At 41.6% G+C, this 18,995-nt stretch overlaps 1 protein-coding gene across 10 annotated transcripts in view; it reads left to right on the top strand.

Moving 5' to 3' along the window:
• letm1 (leucine zipper-EF-hand containing transmembrane protein 1) overlaps window positions 1-16,890 on the top strand; it is a 50,903-nt gene extending 34,013 nt beyond the window's left edge. For 2 of the 10 annotated variants that reach the window (XM_084310895.1, XM_084310893.1), the window contains exons 7-16: window positions 405-524; window positions 1,291-1,422; window positions 2,075-2,233; window positions 3,047-3,148; window positions 3,967-3,999; window positions 5,601-5,735; window positions 6,890-7,083; window positions 8,240-8,272; window positions 9,327-9,483; window positions 12,598-16,890. In XM_084310895.1, coding sequence (XP_084167021.1) covers window positions 405-524; window positions 1,291-1,422; window positions 2,075-2,233; window positions 3,047-3,148; window positions 3,967-3,999; window positions 5,601-5,735; window positions 6,890-7,083; window positions 8,240-8,272; window positions 9,327-9,483; window positions 12,598-12,750 — 1,218 coding nt within the window. In that variant the 3' untranslated portion in view covers window positions 12,751-16,890. The remainder of the gene's footprint in view (window positions 1-404; window positions 525-1,290; window positions 1,423-2,074; window positions 2,234-3,046; window positions 3,149-3,966; window positions 4,000-5,600; window positions 5,736-6,889; window positions 7,084-8,239; window positions 8,273-9,326; window positions 9,484-12,597) is intronic. The other 8 variants (XM_084310902.1, XM_084310896.1, XM_084310901.1 and 5 more) reach the window with 5 other exon arrangements.
• The last annotated feature ends 2,105 nt before the right edge of the window (window positions 16,891-18,995 follow it).

The following is an 18,995-nucleotide window of genomic DNA, read 5'->3' as shown; positions in this document are numbered from 1 at the left end:
AAACGTGTGACATTTCAGTCCTAGAGACCGGCAGCTCTCTCTGTATCTGTTGTCTTGAAACGTATCGTGTCACGCTTCACGTTTCCTCAGTGGTTCATTACAACAGCTTTTCTCAACCAAAGAAATACTTAGTGAACTTTATACTCAAACGTCAAAGTGGCGCAGAGGGTGGCACCGCTAAAGCCCAAGGCCACGGCGAGGCCTACGTACAGAATAATGTGACTGCATGTCGGGCGATGTCGGAGAAAGGAGCGACCGGCCCACGCAGAAGTATAATTTGGTCTTAATAGTTATAGGATTTTTATGACTTAAAGCTTATTTGATATAATGTGTAAAATGATCAATGACAAAGCTGATTGCAGAGGGTGTGTCTGCTTTATATGACATGTATGTGGTACTTGCAGCTGATCTCGGAGGAGGGTGTGGCGAGCCTGAGTGTGAATGAGGTCCAGACAGCGTGTCGAGTCAGAGGGATGAGGTCTCTGGGAGTGACGGAGGACAGACTGAGGGAGCAGCTCAGCCAGGTAATGACAACAAAGTGTGTGTGTGTTCTAAAAGTTCTCCGTAAATGTCCTGTTTTATTTTATTTGTTTTTTTGCTATCCTGATCAATGATCAACAATTTCCAAAATATGAAATATAGACTCTGCTGTGCTTGTGTGTTTATGGTTTTATCCCGTTATTTTATGTTAGTTTGTTATTACTGGTATATTATTCTTTTGTTATGATATTTAAGGGGAAAGAAATCTTATGTCAAGCATGTTTCCTTATGAAATACATTTTAGTTGGATTTGAGTGGTTCAATTTGAGTAGTCTTATGTACATGTTCTGCTCTGAGTGCAAAATATTTGGGTGGGGGTGATGGTCTCTAGAAGTAGTGGCCAGGTTGCTGGTTTGTTTTCTGGCGCCACCTGGAGGGTAGACCTGGGAGGTACACTGAATATGAAGGTATACCTTCATGGATCCATGCATACATCTGCAGAACGGTTGAAACATGTAAAGTTGTAACATATTTTATTATATCTACAGAACGGCTGGAACATGTAAAGTTGTAACAGATTTTATATTTTGATTACATCTGCAGAACAGCTGGAACATGTAAAGTTGTAATATATCTTATTACATTTACCTCAGCAAGAAACTGAATTCCTAAGCCGCTGACTGCGGGCGACCCTACTCTCTCCAGCCTCTCTGAGGGAATGCATGCGTGTAGGGATCAGGGACTGTGTGTGTGTATCTAGGAGGGATATACAGAATTACAAATAAACGCTCCTGCCGTGTTTGTCTTCAGTGGTTGGAGCTGCATCTGAACCAGCACATCCCCACCTCTCTGCTGCTACTGTCCAGAGCTATGTTCCTCCCCGACACCCTGTCCCCCGCAGACCAACTCAAGACCACCCTACAGAACCTGCCTGAGATAGTGGTATGTACTCATCATTAATTGGGCTCACTATTGTGAAATAACAATGTAAGTAATTGTGTATTTATGGAGCCCCTTTCAATACGGATGAGTAACAAAGTGCGTCACAAACTCTAAGATCAAAGCAAAAACTAACAAACATTTGACTAAACTCTTCTCCTTTCTTCTCCTCTTTTCTCTTCTCTGCTATTCTCTTCTCTTCTCTGCTATTCTGTTTTCTTCTTTTATTTTCTCTTCTCTGCTATTCTGTTTTCTTCTTTTCTTCTCATCTTCTCTGCTTTTCTCCTCTCCTCTCCTCTCCTCATCTTCTCTCCACTCCTCTCCACTCCCTCCTCTCCACTAATCTCATCTCATCTCATGTCACCCATCTCCTCTCCACTCATCTCATCTCCACTCATCTCCTCTCCTCTCCGCTAATCTCCTCATGTCATCTCATGTCATCTCATCTCATCTCCTCTCCACTCATCTCATCTCCTCTCCACTCATCTCATCTCCTCTCATCTCCTCATGTCACCTCATCTCATGTCATCTCATCTCCTCTCCACTCATCTCCTCTCCTCTCCACTCATCTCATCTCATGTCACCTCATCTCATCTCATCTCATGTCACCTCATCTCATCTCATCTCATCTCCACTCATCTCGTCTCCTCGCCAGACCAAGGAGGCCCAGCTTATGGCGGCTGAGATGGAGCTGTCTAAGGTGGACAATAAGACCAAGCTGGAGTCCACGTTGCAGGAGCAGGCGGTCATACGCCAAGACAACAAGGAGAGGAAGCTGGAGAGACTGGCGGACGCTGCCGAGAGGGCTGCCAGGGTAAGGCCTTAAAGGCGAATGTCACCCATTTTAACAATTCACCTGTGTTAATTCCATGGCCTGGGAAAGTAGTTCAATCAATATTTGTGAACATGGGCTCCTCTCTCCTTCAAAGCCGGAAACCAGAGAAGTAAGATTCAAAACGAGCTCCTCCACTGACAATAAATAGGAGACTGATTTTGTGGACCCACAGAATGTTTGTTTTCCTCTTTTATACCAAAATTGGCTTGATTCTACAGTAGTGTTCTCAGTTCTGAAACGGAAAAATATCCTATGAACTCAGAACCCAGGGTGCTCTCAGTATCCCCTTTACCATCGTACAAAATGCATCATCTATGGAGCGTAGCGTGTTCCTTTTAATGTCGAGCCTCAGGAGAGAGTGATGCATGTTGACAGATGTCAAGTGTCCCGGGGAGTCGGGGTTAAATACATACAGTATGTGAAACAAAGTGAAGTGACCCGACTTCTAAATCTATTTCATGAGACACGTGCAACTGTTGAGGCAACGTAAGCAGCGGTAATCATTCACAAAATTGCTGCTGATTATCGCTTAAAGATGTCTTGCCAGGTTATCAGGCACAACTGTGTAGCCCAGTGTGATCCTCAATTTATGGGGGGGGGAGGAAATAATAGTGAGTGCGTTAATAACTACACACTCAATAAAATATAACTACACAGTACTCGAGTATAAACCGACTTCTCTCCATTTTTATTTTCCAGCAATTGAAATCCAATTAATCATCTGTGTCTGATAGACAATGTCCTGCTGTGTATCCGGGCCCTAAATGAATGGCTCCACTGTTTTGTCCGCAGGAGGGTGAGCTGGAGACGGAGGCCCAGCGGGGCCAGGCGGAGGCGGCGCGCGACGCGGCCGAGACGCTGAGAGACACGGCCCCCATCCTAGAGGGAGTCAAGGTAACGCCTGTTTATTTGGTTATTTGGATCCCTGCTATTACTCTTCTCCGGCTCCGCACACAGAGAAATGTAAATGTGCGTGGCCTCAAGCGGAGGCCTCAAACGGGATGTTCAGAACGCCCATCTGTCCTCCGTGATGGAGGAAACGTCGGTTACCGGGTGCTTGTGACACGTCGATATATAGAAGAAACATCTCAAAATGTTTTCATGTATCTCAAGATTTTATGAATTTGTGTCTTATTATTACTGGTTCTTGTGACCGAGTCACAGTGGAACCGTGGACATTATTCAATTTCTTTATGAAGTGGTGGTTACTAATAGTTACAGCCATGTTGGAAGAAAGAGAACTACATTTACATTACATTACATTACATGTAGTCACTTAGCTGACGCTTTTATCCAAAGCGACTTACAAGTTACTAACAGGTCAGCAGGAAGGGTACAACTCTTTCAGCTGAGTAACAATGTTAGTCAAACAGTGTTGAACTTGGGGGTTACAGACTTGAGTGCATAGTAGTAAACTACACACACCATTCCGTGCAAGGGCTCTCGGGGGCTGTACCGAGAACATGAATAAATTAATTACCCCTTCCTTCCATGCCTTTTTTGGCTTTTTCGAATGAGGTATTTGAACAAAGCTTTGAATTATGTCCATCGTGATACATTAACGTCACCATATTTGGCTCCCATAATATATGAGATTTGTCCGAGCTGAGTATTTCATTGGGTGGTGGTGTGATTGTTTTCTATTCATACCTTTCACCTTGACTTGTGTGTTAACCGCTCGCGCTGCTGTTTCCTCCCTCGTCGCCGTGCAGTTTGAGCCGTGGCAGACGTACCTGCGCCCACAGGTTAGATTCAAAGCTGTCTCCTTCCTGAAAGACCCTCGCATCCATGCCAGTCTCTCCCTGCACTCGCCTGGTCTCTCCTCCTGCAGCATCACCACTACGAGGGTGTAGGGCTGGGCAGTATATATTCATATTCATATCTAGCAGGTTTTTCTTTTTCACATCATGAAATTGTGCCACTCGATTTTGGTGTCTAAACTAATGGTAACAACTAAATTAAATCGGATCTCTAACTAATGTCACTTGAAAATGTACCCATCTCAGGCTCTGCCCTCTTTTCTTGATCCTCTAATCACAACTGTTGCTTCCATTACAGTTTCAGTTTGATACTGTATCACACGTCCCATTACCCTGCAGTCCAATATGATGAACCTCGATTGGATCATCTAATATATAATGTTACATACAGTACCTAAACGGATATTGTGATATATATATATATCTATCTGTGATCTGAATATTGTGATATTTGTATCTATTTTCATATCGCCCAGCCCTTCTACTCGGAGTGTGTGCAGGTTATTGTTTTTGAATAGGTTCTTCTCCACCAAGGTGTTTCCCACAGACCCTCCAATCCTCCTCCTCTCCTCCTCACAGACTCTCCACTCCTCCTCTTCTTCCTCCTCTTCTCTTCACTCCCGTTGGCCTGGTGTCACTGTGTTCGATCTTTAGTTTCTTGACTAACAAGCATTCAGTTCCTACAGAGTTTCCTACCAACCACCTTGGGTCGATGTAGGTTCTGGGCAGACAACTGGGGATGTAACGAACATTTGAACAAATTTACATTCAATACAGTATTGAAATTTCAAACCGTGTCGTCACGGTTACTAATACTCAATACGTTCTCTTCCCCAGGTCTCTTGTTTTCCCCCCGACTTCTAAAATCAGTGGTGGTTCTCAACCTGGGGATCGAGACCAAATACATGATTGTGTTTATAATCTTTGCTATTGATGTTTATTTTCTTTTGAAATAAAGAATATTGGTAAAGTCTAAAGCCCTCATCAATAATCAAGTGAAACAGCCTGAAAAGGTTTGTCTCTTTATCGCCTAAAGAATCGAAAATGTAATGTAATCGTGACCTCGAAATCAAAATTTGTCAAAATCTGAAAATGTGTGCATCGTTACACCCCCAGTTATCACCCACTAGACTCTCCAACATCCAACCTCCTCTCACCTTTTTTATGAACATGTCCTTTGTATGTTGTCTTTATACTATATGTGTATACTAGGGGTGGGGTTCTGTATGCCACACAAGGCATACATTTCAACTAACTTTAGTTTTTTATTTATAAAAGAGACAAACAAATATGGGGAACAATAATATAATAATTATTTATGTTAAGGGTAATATGAGTATAAGTAGCACCGTTTTAGTTTACTTCCTCTTTGGGCAGAGATGTCTGACAGTGGAGGGCAAGTGGAAAGTCCAACTCTCTGCGTAGGAGAATGCAGGTGTCAGACATGGATTAAGCCTTTGATTTCCTGTCAGTCGTTGACATTAGCAAACAGGAAATCAACTGCAGTCCACACGCTGTTCCCTAGCAACACAATTCCACTGCCTAGCGACACGGTTCCACTGAAAACGTCATCTATATTTCCCCAGGGAGAGGAGATCACCAGAGAGGAGATTGACATGTTGAGTGACGCCTGTTCAAAGCTGAAGGAGCAGCGGAGGACGCTGACGCTGGAGAAGGAGGAGCTGGAAGACCTGAAGGACGACGTCCAGGAATACAACGAGGTAGAGAGACGGACGGGGATACACAAGGACTCTCGGGATTCTGTCTCAAACTGAGGGTTGTTCTTGACACGATTGTGCTTATGTGTGGGAATCGAATACAAAAAAAGAATTGAGCGACCTTTTCTGGGTCTCATTGTAAAAGGATCACGTTAAGGCTGTCCCCGAAGCCTGTTTTTGGGATTCGAACTTCGTCAGGGTTTTTCGAACGAACGTTTGAACGTTTGTTTTTAATAAACTTTTTTTTTTTAATATTACAAATATTTTGTCAAAATATTTTTTTATTTATTTTTTTTATAAATATCCTCAAACTAAATCCTCAATTTGATTAATCTGATTAAATGAGTCTTTCTTTTTGATTAAATCAACTTTCTTTAATGAATATAACTTAGCAGTTTTTTTTAATACTATAATATTAAATACTATAATCTTTATCTGCAACTGTGAAGAAAAACCCCATTGGTTTAAACAGAATGAATAGACACATAAAAAAAAAAATATACCGGATATATATATTTTTTTTATAAAAAATAAAAAATTCGAATTTTGATTTAGAATTAGAATGTTAACGATGCCGTGCAATTGTGGCCTGTGTGACTGACTGCATGTAGTGTCTGCGTATTGTCTGCACAACGTGCACGTTGTTACTGTGAATGTATAACTATGAAGCGATCTGACGTTCGCTGAGACCGCACGCTTCTCACATCCGCAGCACCGCAAAGACCCTACTGACTGCAAGAAGTGTGAAACACGTTTTACAGGTGTTTTTATAGTTGATGTCATTTAGGTTAGTCACTATGAGTCAATACTATATTCTCAAGTGTCATAACGCGAGTGCTATGACACAAGCGACAGCTATGGCGGTGGTTCGGGAGGTAGAGCGGTCGTCTGCTAACCGGAAGGTTCCCGGTTAGACTCCGGCTCCTCCCGGCAGTGTGTTGAAGTGTTCTTGAGCAAGACACTTAACCCCTAACTGCTCCCGATGAGCAGGTCGGCACCTTGCATGGTCGCCTCCGCCCTCGGTGTGTGAATGGGTGAATGTGAGGCATAAGTTGTAAAACGCTTTCGATAAAAGCTCTATATGAATGCAGTCCATTTACCATTTACAAGCATGCGTGTGTTCATGTTTGCGTGTGTGTTTCGCTGTGTGTTTCCAGGATCTGGAGGAGATTAAGAAGGAACTGTGCAAGAGCGGCCAGGGGAAGGCAGTAGAGGAGTCCAAGGCCAGTCAGCGTCTGGCCAAGAGGGTCGGCCGCATGATCGGCCGCATCGACAAGATCATTGACGAGCTGGAGAAGGACAAAGTGGTGTTGGACGGACAGATAGACAGTGGGTCCACCCCGCCTGTCGGGTAAGGGAACCTACCTCTGTTCTTTACAATCGCCACCAGGAACCACCGCTGTGATTATCCAAGAACAAAGCCTTGATGAGCAGCGCTTCTTCATGACTCATTTGTGTGTGTGTGGGGGGGGGGGCGCGACGGTGGCTCAGGAGGTAGAGCAGCGAGAGGCCAGAGAGAGTGAAATCTCCATATGTTTTCGCTCAAAAAAGTTTACATCTACTTTTTCCGCCTTTCCCCCTCCCTCTCGCAAGAGCAAACGCCAATCTTGAGTAGTTTTGTTACACTTTTGATGGGGCATACAGACCCTCACCTGCACCTTTGATTACACTGCTACTTTCTCATATTCTTATATTCAGAGTTAATTATTGTTTACACAGTTTATTATTATTTTTCTCATATAATTTCTTTTATATTCCGATCAAATTTTATTGCCTATATTTATGTCTTCTTACTATTACCATGCTCATACCTGTACCCCCATGCTGCTATGACGCCCAAATTTCCCCAAGGGGATCAATAAAATAATATCTTATTATCATATCTTAATATGAACAAGCGAGTCTGTGGTCAAGTGTGGGACCCTACGGTTAAGCTATGGGTCACGACACAAATGAGTCATGGGCCTCTGTCTCTTCTGGGGAATTATTTGACCAGAATACAAGCATGTTTTAATGAGCCGTGAAAACCAGATTTACTACATTTGAGTCTTGTCCCGTAAAAGAACCCTGCTTACAATGGTCTTCTTCTTGGAGAACACAGGTTCGATTCGGCTTGCACCATTTCATGGGCTGTGGTGTTGTGTGGTGGTCATTGTAAGACATGAAGCTTCTTGAGATCTAGGCTATGTAAGCACTCCATGGCATCTGACTGTATTGTTATTTATTTATTTATTTATTTATTTATTTATTTATTTATTTATCACATTCAATTTAAAATGTAATTATTTTATAACAATCCAGTTATGTGGAGTAAAAAATTCCACATTTGTTATGGAGTGTTTAGGTAGCTGTAATCATCATTGTGATTATCATCCTCATAACTATCCTTATCCTTTTGTAAAATGGTGGTGGAGAGATAATAAATAAGAAACTAAAGGTTTCCCAGAATAAAAAAAGAAAAAATATACACTTTTAGGACCAGCTTCTAATACATTTGAATTTTACAGATTATTCTTTGAGCCAGGTAGGGACACCTGCAGGTAAGATGAAATGTAGTTAAACATGTTTTACAATTAATAATAATAAATCCGTCCCATTTATTGCTTGCCAAATGCTAACATTGCATCCATCGTGGACTGTCAACCATCAAGAGCTGAAATTTAGAATAGGAATAATCTAGGGCTGGGAAGTATGCCAAATATTAAACCTTTATATATTGACCTGTTAATCCTACTGTAGGTGTGAGTGTTTTGGGGATTTTTTTCTCAGAACTCTTATCTTATATTTCCAGAACTCTATAGCTTTCATTGGCCAGTATCCACCTGAAAGGGTGTGCTGTCATGGATCCATACAAAGGTTTGGATTTCTACTATACCATCATCAACAATATACAGTATAGAATCGTTTTCTATATATTGTTGTACATACTTGTTTAAAATGTACCAAAAAAAATAATCCTTGCAGCAGTATTATAAAAATAAATATGGATACAAATTTGATTAAAATATACCCTAAGGCTCTGACAATTGTATTACCAAATAAATACGCCAAAAAGATGTCACATGCTGTCAAATATCGTTGTACAATAAAAAATTATAAACATATAATGAAGTCATATTTTGACCATATCACCCAGTCCTAGAATTGTCAGTTTTCATTTGTCTTTTCCATAGCTGTGTTGTCCACCTGGTTGCTGTGCTCTCATTTTACTTACCGTCACCATCTTTTTTGCCCCATTAAGGAATAACGTAACATCGCATTCAAAAAACTAATTTCAATTGCTTGATGTGAAATGTTAATGTTAATCAAGAATTCTTCTGAAAATATGACACGAAAAAAATGCAATTCCTAGTAAAAGCTTAAAGATTTTAAATGAACCGATTTTAAATTGTACGTTTCAGTGCATTTCAATATCCAATAACTTTGGCAAGTTTCACCCAAAATTCTTTGAAGCAAATTAATGTGAAGGCAACATTTTTGATTGGTGTGCTCTGGGAACCTTGAATGCATGAAAGCTTTGGCGTGAAGAGTAGCCTCCGAACTTCGCCACCATTTTACCCCCTATCAAACCGAGTAACCGTGTCCTGTATACAGTCTGTTCTTCACCTATAGGGAGAACCTCATCAGTATCGATGAGCTCATCGGTGTCATGAGACAGATCCAGAACATTCCGGAACACAAGCTGCAGAGCATCGCCGACGCCCTCGACGACAACAAGGACGGCAAGATCGACATTGATGACGTAATCAAGGTATGTTTGTTTGTTTGTTTGTTTCATCAGTGATATTGAATGTGTCCCGTCCAAGACCTTTCATTAGTCTAGATCTCCAGTAGGATATAAGAACATCTGGAATATTAATACAAATGTGTGTTGATGCTGTTACTAAACATTTATTTATACTTTATTTATTACTATAACTTTACTATTTATTACTAAAACTCAAAATTGTGATGTCATCAAGTATGTGATGTGTCATTGTGATGTTCCAGACAATGAATTGGGGAAGATGGTAAAGAGCACCCAGGGGGGTGTTCTGTGTACACAGATACGTTTTCTGTTTCAGAAGTGAAAACACTACCATAGAATAAAGCTCATTTGAGTATAAAAACTCAAACTCATTCATTGTCAATAGAGCAGCTCCTGACTTTATACCTGATGACATCACAAGGTTTGATTCTTACTTCTCTGGTTTCTGGCAATATCGACGTGAACCTTCCTAGACCATGGAAATAACATTGGAATTCCTCATTCGTGTGATGTTCCCCTTTTTAAATTGTGATCACATTGGACGCCTTTTTCTTGTGCTCGAACGCGCGGCACGGCAGTGTACGTAGATAATCCAAAGTGCACAAGGGCGCACGTGGCGCAATGAGCAATACCACTGATTAACATTTGCTATCTCAGCTAGCGTTACATAAGTTACATAATTACTGCTCACAGCCCTCCAGGCGATGCTGTTCATATCTCGGCCGCGGTTAAGACCTGGTCGTAAAAACAAGGTTTGTCGGAAACTGCCAATATTAGCTTCTCCTCTATTATCGATTGGTTTGTTTTGCTGTCGATTTCTCTTCAGATACCTCAGATTTGTAATCCCTCCCCTCGGTTGGTTCGATTGAAATTGACGTTGGTGCACTCTGCGCCTAAAGTTGAGAGTGCCAGAAAAAACATCGCTTCAAAAACACGAGGCGACAAAACCATTGAAAACCATGGAAAAGATTTGTCTAATTTGATCACAGCCTTAACAACGTGTCTTGCCCAACCTTGCATACCCTCACTCCTGACCCTCCAACCCCTGCATCACTTACATTTTCACATCTGTACACACCTATATACATGGCCGCCTAGTTATAGTTGAAAGTGGGGGTGCAAGATTTTTTTTTACATTTAATGAACACCTGTATGTGCAATTTCCTGCAATATAGATCCTTCAATCTTGACCAAAATAAAGCTGCTCTTTTCACTATAAAACTCAGTTTATATTGCAGTATGATAGCTATAATAATAATAACTTCACTGCGAGGGCTCTTTTAGCTAACGCTAGCTAGGCACGTATGATAGCCAATTACTATTATTATAATAATAATAATAATAATAATAATAACTTTCCCATCCTCCCAAAGCCCCTCCGGCCCGTTCACATCCGCAGTGGCAGTACCAACAACAACAACAACAATGAATTGACGCTATCAATAGCCCCAGTGAGCGCGGTGGCTGAATGAATGAATGAATGAATGAAAACTTTATTTAACAGATTGCAGAATGGGTACAATACAGTACGGCTCAATACACACAATTGTTAAGGGGATGCAGACCAGAGAAAGACGTTTGTCTTGTTTACATCAGGGTCCATACTAGCCCCTTTCGTGACTGTGCTGCACCGAGTGAATCCACAGTCACTTGCTCCTCAATGGGAAACCAACCTAGATTTACCCTGAAGGACTCGGCGTTGCTAATAAATATTTTAAATATTTTTTTATAAACTGCTCAAAACGGCATTATTTCCGCCGTTGGGTGATCACAGCGCAGGCGCACCAGGCAACCCAACGCCGGAAACGGTGCAGTGTTGAGCAGTTTATAAAACATTTTAAATGTTTATTAGCAACGCCGAGCTTTCAAACCATCCCGTATCTCTGTCCGAAACCCTCGTGCAACTGTGAGCACCTTTGTAATGTCTCTGTGATACTTGTATAACGAACGGTTCGGCCAGAACCAGTCCTTCAGGGTAAATCTAGGTTGGTTTCCCATTGAGGAGCAAGTGACTGTGGATTCACTCGGTGCAGCGCGGAGGCTCACCATACGAGAAATATTCAGTTTCAATCTGTTTGCGCATTTAGTATACAGTCACAGTGTTCGACATACGTGATGATTTGCTCCATTTTGATGTAAACGCAGAAGAATAATCCTCACAATGTTATCCAATATCCAGCCTGAATTTTTCAATGGCATTCGAAAAAGCCGCCTCCCCCAACATGTCGTATACGTCATGCCGAGGAACCGTGGCCCGTGGGCACTGGATCAAACCATTAAAGTGGGGGGTCACACAATCTTTGGAAACTTAAAAACTTGCTATTAAGTGTCATTGTGTATTATTAATTTGATTGAAATTACGTAGTTATGGTTAGATTTATATGATGGTATGATCAAAAAGTGGGGGAGCAAAACCAGACGTTTGCCCCCCCATGTTCAATAGTGGTAGAGCAGATTCTTCGAGTGCTCTATGCCTTTATATTAGTATTATTATTATTATTATTATTATTTTTTTTTATTATTATTATCTTTGTCTCTAATCTGTCTCCCTTTTTCTGTAGTATCCCCACCATGTTGTCATTGTGAAAGTCCATGTACTGTGTTTGTCCATGTACTATGTTTGTCCATGTACTACAGGCTGACAGGAGGAGCGTGTTCAGTGCTAGGCCCACACTACCTAAATGCAGCACTGAACGGCACAGGAAGTCCTTCATTCCAACAGCCATCAGACTATACAATGCATCACTGTGCCTCACTGAGCTCTTACTTTTGAAACAGCACTGTGCAATATTACACCTACTGTAGACTTCAGTATATTTTTACTGTATTTATTTACTGTATATTTTATTCCATTTTTATTCTATTTTATTCTATTCTTATCTTAGGCAATTTGATTTGTTTTGTTATTCTTATTCGTGACCTGTTCTGTCTAAATGTTTAATGTTGAGCGATTTGCAGTGTCAAATTTCCCTCGGGATAATAAAAGTATTTATATTCTATAATGCAATGTCTGTAAAGTGCTTTGAGATACCTTATGTAAATGTATAAATGTATTATTATTATTATTATTATTTAAGCGCTAATGCCTTATGTGTGCGTGTGTGTGTGTGTGTGTAGGTAGTGGAACTGATCGACAAGGAGGACATAGACATCTCCACCAACCAGGTGACGGACATCATGGTGATGCTGCAGAAGGAGGAGATGCTCCAGGACAAGGAGAAGGCCAAAGAGAAGGTGGAGAAGGAACAGGCAGCTAAGATCAACAGCTAACTCATCTCCAGAACAGTGGGGCCCCTGAGACAGACTCTTGAGAGCCGCAGTAGCTGGTTTCCTCCCCGGTCACAGAGACACCCGGTCACTCTGAACACAGAGGTCAAACCAGGGGTCGTGCTGTGAGCCATCAGCTACGCTCTCGAAAATATCATTCTATTATCATTTGGGCTCTTAAAAAAAAAAAAAAAGGCTTATTGCCTTCTCAGAGCTGGCCGCTCTCACAGGTTAGTTATGTATGCACACATTTAAACAAGCAACTTAAATTGCAATTATGTTTAACTATAAATATATAGATATTATTTTGATATAGATATACGTATTTGGTTTGTTAAGAAGATTATTCAGCAATTATTTATTAATACAGGGTACACGATGACATGAAAGCGTGGTTGTTTTCCTATCTTCCTCGAGAAGCTCGAGAGGGAAGAACCATTTCCAAATTTGGTTTTGAAAACAATCACAATGTTTAAGTGTGAGGTGAACCATCTTTCATATCATTCGCGCTCATCTCAAAAGAAAGGAGAGATCCTTTCTTGACTTTGCACACTAAAACCACCGTCATCACCAGCATTCCACTCAGTTTATTTAGCTTTTTTTCTTTTTCTTTTGTTTCGGTTTCTACCACCGCAGTATGATTTTCACGAGCTCCCCATGTTCTTTTGTAGTTGCACACGACTACTGTAACACAGATGTAACAAATGTAGGTCACCAGGATGCTTTGATGCCGTTTCGTAACCAAAGACACAGTTTAGACGCAGAGTAGAAATAACATTCAAAGTCCTTGGTCATAATGTAGAATCAGTGCAGCTGTGGCACATTTGTTGCACAGATTTCGGACTTTACCCAAAAATATTTCCCTTCCTAAACTGATGATGACTGACGGTCATTGTGGGGCAGATCATAAGTGATCAATTATGTTTTTTTTCTTTTAAGCACAAGAGAAGTGTGGCAACTTTGACCATTATATGCAACGTGGCCTTGTCTAGACCCAGATGTCATGGAGAATATACTGTCAACAAATGTATGTTATGTTGCGTATTTGTTTTATTGTATGTAAATTAGATGATGAAGCTATGGTATTTCATCTAACTTTTGACTGGAGAGCTTGAGCTTGTGTGGGCGACTGTTATGAATTTGATTATGATGTGTCGGAGTCGACGGATGGATTGCACTGAATGTTAGTTATTTTGTGTGGAACTCCTTCTTAGTCTCTTGCGCTTTGGCCAGAGACTAGTTGTGCAGATTAGCCACCACAGCTTCCCTGCTTGCAGTGCATACATGGGCTGCAGATAATATCATACAATTTTCCTAAGCGGTTTGCTCATATTTGCTGAACATACACTCGCACACCAAGCGCAGCGACTTGATTGTTATAATATTATAATCGTATAATATTTTATACAGTCTGGTAAGAAAGGCAAAAAAATTAACTCTGCTCAACTTTGTGAAAATCCACCTCAATAGCTCCATCTGTAAATAAAACGCTCACTTAACGCGATCATCTTCTTCTGATGAATTGTCATCAAAAGCGTTACCATGGAAACGGCCGACTAATTCTCCACAGCGGTTTTGTCAAAATAAAAGTAGGGACACGAGAAGAAGAACATGGAAGTAAAGGTTTTAACTACAGATGAATCTACTGTATGAAAATGCATTTTTACAAAGCTGGGGTGAGTTTTCCTTTTTCGTGTTTCTTACCATATATATACTATATATATAAAATAAAAGCCCTCCAGTAGCTGTGCTTGGCGTGTGAGTGCGTGTCGCAGGTTTGAGCAGAAATACCAGCAAACTCATAAGTGCATAAGGATGTATGACAGGATCTGCGGCCCTGACTTGCTGGGGGACACTGTTGGGGTCTATGGGTGCAGAGGGGGGGACACTGTTGGGGTCTATGGGTGCAGAGGAGGACCTCGCGGAGACAAAGTGATCCTTGAGATGAAGCCGAGTGGACGCCCTACATTTAATCCATTCCTGGAATTCGCCGTAATTAGTTAGGCCACTACTAGTGTTCCGTCAGGGTATCGTCCCCGGTTCACACACGGAGCCCTCTGACACACTCGGTCTGTTGGCGTTGCCTGGGACCAGTCAGACTGATAGCCGCGGGGTAAACACTCGGCCCATACATGGACCAGATCCTGCCACACTGGAGGGTTCTGTTTAGGTTAGGAGTTCTCCCGCAGTACATGGCACGCTCACTGCCGCATAAATCATCACCGAGTGTAAACATGTCACCGCACGGAGGATAATGTCGCGACAGACCCCCCCCCCCCTTTACCCCCTGTTTCCCCCCAGCAGGAGATGGAGAGAGAGAGAGAGGGTGGTATTTGTGTCCAGGTGCCTGGTAGGTCTGTCCTGGAGAAGTACTGTATGTGTTGGCGCATTAGCAGCCGAGGTGCCACTGCTTCTGGGCACAGCAGGGTCAGAGCACAGCATTATTGGCAAATTGATACACACCAATATTCAGGATGGTGATTTCAGGGTTTTCCCCTCTCTCCCTCCTTTTCCTCTGAATATTTTGGCCATCATTATCTTCTCAATAATTGCCTGAGTATGGGTGAGGCCGACCCAAATCGGTACTCGTGACGATGAACGGTGGCCGTATAAAACCGTACATTTTCCCAGGCATCACGAATTCCCCCCAAAAACAGTGACAGTTATGGAGCTTTGAGTTTGTAGCCACTTCTTTTTGCTTCCAATATGAGGTGTCGGCCAGAGGTGGTTGTTGGTGAACTCCGGTTACAATATCTAGGCTTTCTCACTGCTGACTTGTATCGGCTGCGTCCCTTTAGCCTGCTAGAATCATTCTGCACTGTCTTGATGCTATTTAATGAGGAACGTGTAAAAGGAGTAGCTGAGTTGTACTCTCTTTGTAAAATGCACTATATCTTTTTGTTTTGTTTCTTAATTGTGTGGACTCAGGTTTGCGAGTGTGAGAGCTGAAACAGGGTTGTTGTCGTGCCGTACCTTTTTACAAGCCGTCCCAAAAGTCCTCCTGGGGTTGAGAGAAACGTCATTATGGATCGTTAGTAAGCGGATGTATATATGAAGCAATAATCAGTCGATTTATAGATTATATACCTGGGCTAAGTTTGAAGATTTCTTTTTTTTGGGGGGGAAAGTGTGGACAATACTACTGTTTTTATTTTCAAAAGGTATATCGTACTGGCCCTTTCTTACTGGAGACATTTAATTTTTTTGCTTTGACTGTTGAGAGTAGAGCAGGGTTTCTTAAACTATGGTTTGGGACCCGAATTGGCCTGTCTCAAGAGTGTGTTTTCATGTGACTTGGTTCCGGGGGTGAGACTATTCTACTCCGTTGAGGGCCCAACGTTGGAGAGCTTTATCACCATCTGAGGTGTACGAACAAAACTGATTTAGAACTCTAAGAACTGAACACTCCAATGATGATGGCTAGTGGTCATTGAAAGCTACATAATTCTAGAATACATTTTAAAAAAATAGAACATTTTGGAGAAAAACAAACAAACTCACACCTCAAAGATTGAAAGACCACTGAAGTAGATGTTCTGTAGAGAGGGCAGAGGATGGCAGAGGAGAGGAGGGCAGAGTTGAGGAGAAGAGCACATTTTCAGCACTGATCATGATTATGAAACAGGAACTCACGCAGGCTGACTGGCGTCTGTGGATATAGAACAAAGGTAATTTAGCGGTCGAGTCCATGCGGTCCTCATTCCAAATAATCAGAGATCTGATTATTTTGCACCTAACCGTAATATTTGTGCGTCTGACGAGAGCACCAGACAATGAGAGATTTGAATTGGGCCTACAATTGAAAGGTGAGGCACATGGCAGTATAAGCATTTATTAGATTTCATTATAATGGAATCATATACCAAACATTTTATTATTATTTGTATTATCTTGCCTAACGCAAGATATATATATATATATACCGTATATATATGACTATCAGATTTTGTTTTGGAAAGAACATTATTTAATCAATCTTCAGAAGGTTATATTTTTGAACTTGAGATTGAGCATCCAAAATAATGAGTTTTCTTTCTTTTCAAAGATGAAATAAGTATTTATGTAAAAAGAAACTAAATATTTTAGAAAATAACTCGCAAGTTATTATTCACAAGTGTTGAATAAAATGTTGACGATCCTTGAGAGTGTGTACGGTACCTTTTTTATTGTTGTCAGTTTGTTTTTAATTTCTCATGCATGTCCCATCCCACCGTCACTTTCACGCTAAAAACATTTTGTGTTACTTTTTTCATTCATTCATTCATTCATTCATTCATTCATTCATTCATTCATTCATTCATTCATTCATTCATTCATTCATTCATTCATTCATTCATTCCCTAATCTTGCCGGTCAAACCTCTTGCCAAACCTGGTATCTCATGTATGAACCCCAGCCCTACCGTAACCTCGTCGGACGTCTTGCCCCCCCGCCAGAACCGCCCATTGGATGCGGTGCATGAGATGCCAAGTTTTCAACTAGTCTTTGCCAAGAGGTCTGGAGAAATTCTTGTAGAAAAAGAAAATAATTAGTGGCTTAACTGTGGCGTTGGAAGTGGAGCGCTGCAATATGATTGGCTCTGATGACAAACGCTGTGGTCTCATGCCCCCTGAAGAGCCACTTGTGGTCTGATTTTCAGCTCAGTTCCACCCAAGTGAAATCTGACTGGTTTGACTCAAGACCATGCCCCACGGTGTCACCACCCCCCCCCCCCCCCCTCTCTCCACGAGAATCCCCCCAGACCTTTGGCGACGTGAGATTAGTCATTCCCAGAGCTTCATTCCTCAGCCCCTACTAGCCTTACCACACACGCTGACACTCACCACAAGAACTCTGTCCTTTGCCTCTGGAATCCAACCACAGGGTTGATATCCCAGTGACAATTCAACCAAAAGGTTCTCACTCACACAGACTGAATGCACACAGGGACAAAATATCAGATTCTTTCTATTTTACCCTTCCTGGTAGAGATGCAATCGGCATCCCTACCAGGATTGCATCGGATTGCATCCGGGCCAATACACCCCATCAATACTAAAACTCTAAACTAGGAGCCATGTGTAACATATCGGAAAACAAAATAGAAGCCACTTGGAATTTCTGCGTTTTATGACACATCAGTGTTTATTGTCCAACGACCCCCAAACCGATGGTCTTACATAAGTCTAAACTGTTCAGTAAAACGAGTGGATCGAACGGTCAGATGATACGTTTTAGTCTAGATCCACTCTGTGGCATAAAGGGTAGGAAAACGTGTGTGCGCCCGTGTGAACGCAGCAGGAGCGAAAAGGAAAATCCCCAGTGCAGTCTGTACTACAGAACATTCAAAAGGAAGATGGTCTGGGTTATCTGTCCAGATGGTGACCCGATACGTCTCTCCCTGCCAGCCAACAGCGACAGTGTGTCGGCCACGAAGCCTTCAGCACGGAAGCACACTTAACGCGGGACAATGATCTCAGGAAGTCGAGGCTGTCCTCCTTAGGGCAGTTTCTTATTTTTATGATGATGGTTTTGATTAAAGAGGGGGGGGGGGGGGGGGGGTGTTTCAGTGAACCTTTAAGAATATGTGATGGGTTTTGGGAATTCATTTGAGATTGGCTGCCTTCAGTATGTTTGAGCTGTGTGGCTGGACGTGCTACAGTGATGGTGTGTGTGACGCACACATTAAGGGTTATTGCAATTGAATTTCATTCAATACAGAGAGATAAAAGAAATGTTTGGAAGAACTCTTAATGTATTCCTTAGATTGGAAACGGTATCTGAATTAGTTTTTTGAAAGAGAGAAAGCTTTGTGATAGTGTTTTTTTTATGGGGGAATCTATCAAATGAAATAAGGCTAATGGAGTATGTAATCCGTGCACTAAAACTTGACTACATCAAATACTATACGAAGCAGTTCAGTTAAACTTTATTATCCCAGGTGGGAAACTTGACTTGCATTTTTCTAAAACTCCCCTGGAAATATACAGTATACAGAACACAACAAAACACAAAGCAATGTCTAAAGTGCAAGATAATGTGCATTGAACAGGTTTATTGAACAGGGAACGATATTTAAAGTGCTAGATTACACGTGCAAATTGAGCAGGTTTATTGAACAGGGAACGAAGGAGTTTTTACTCCTATTGCAGTTAAACGGGGGTCCTCTAAATCCTGAGGGTAGAGTCTCAAATTCTGAAGTGAAGGGGGTGGTCTAAACTGTCCAATAGAGAGAATATATTGTAACAAATATATGCCAAAGGTATTCT

The sequence above is a fragment of the Notolepis coatsorum genome (assembly GCF_963971535.1).
Source record: "Notolepis coatsorum genome assembly, chromosome: 3".
NCBI lineage: Eukaryota > Metazoa > Chordata > Actinopteri > Aulopiformes > Paralepididae > Notolepis > Notolepis coatsorum.
Note: the sequence above shows the minus strand (reverse complement) of the source record. Positions and strands in the feature narration are given on the sequence as shown.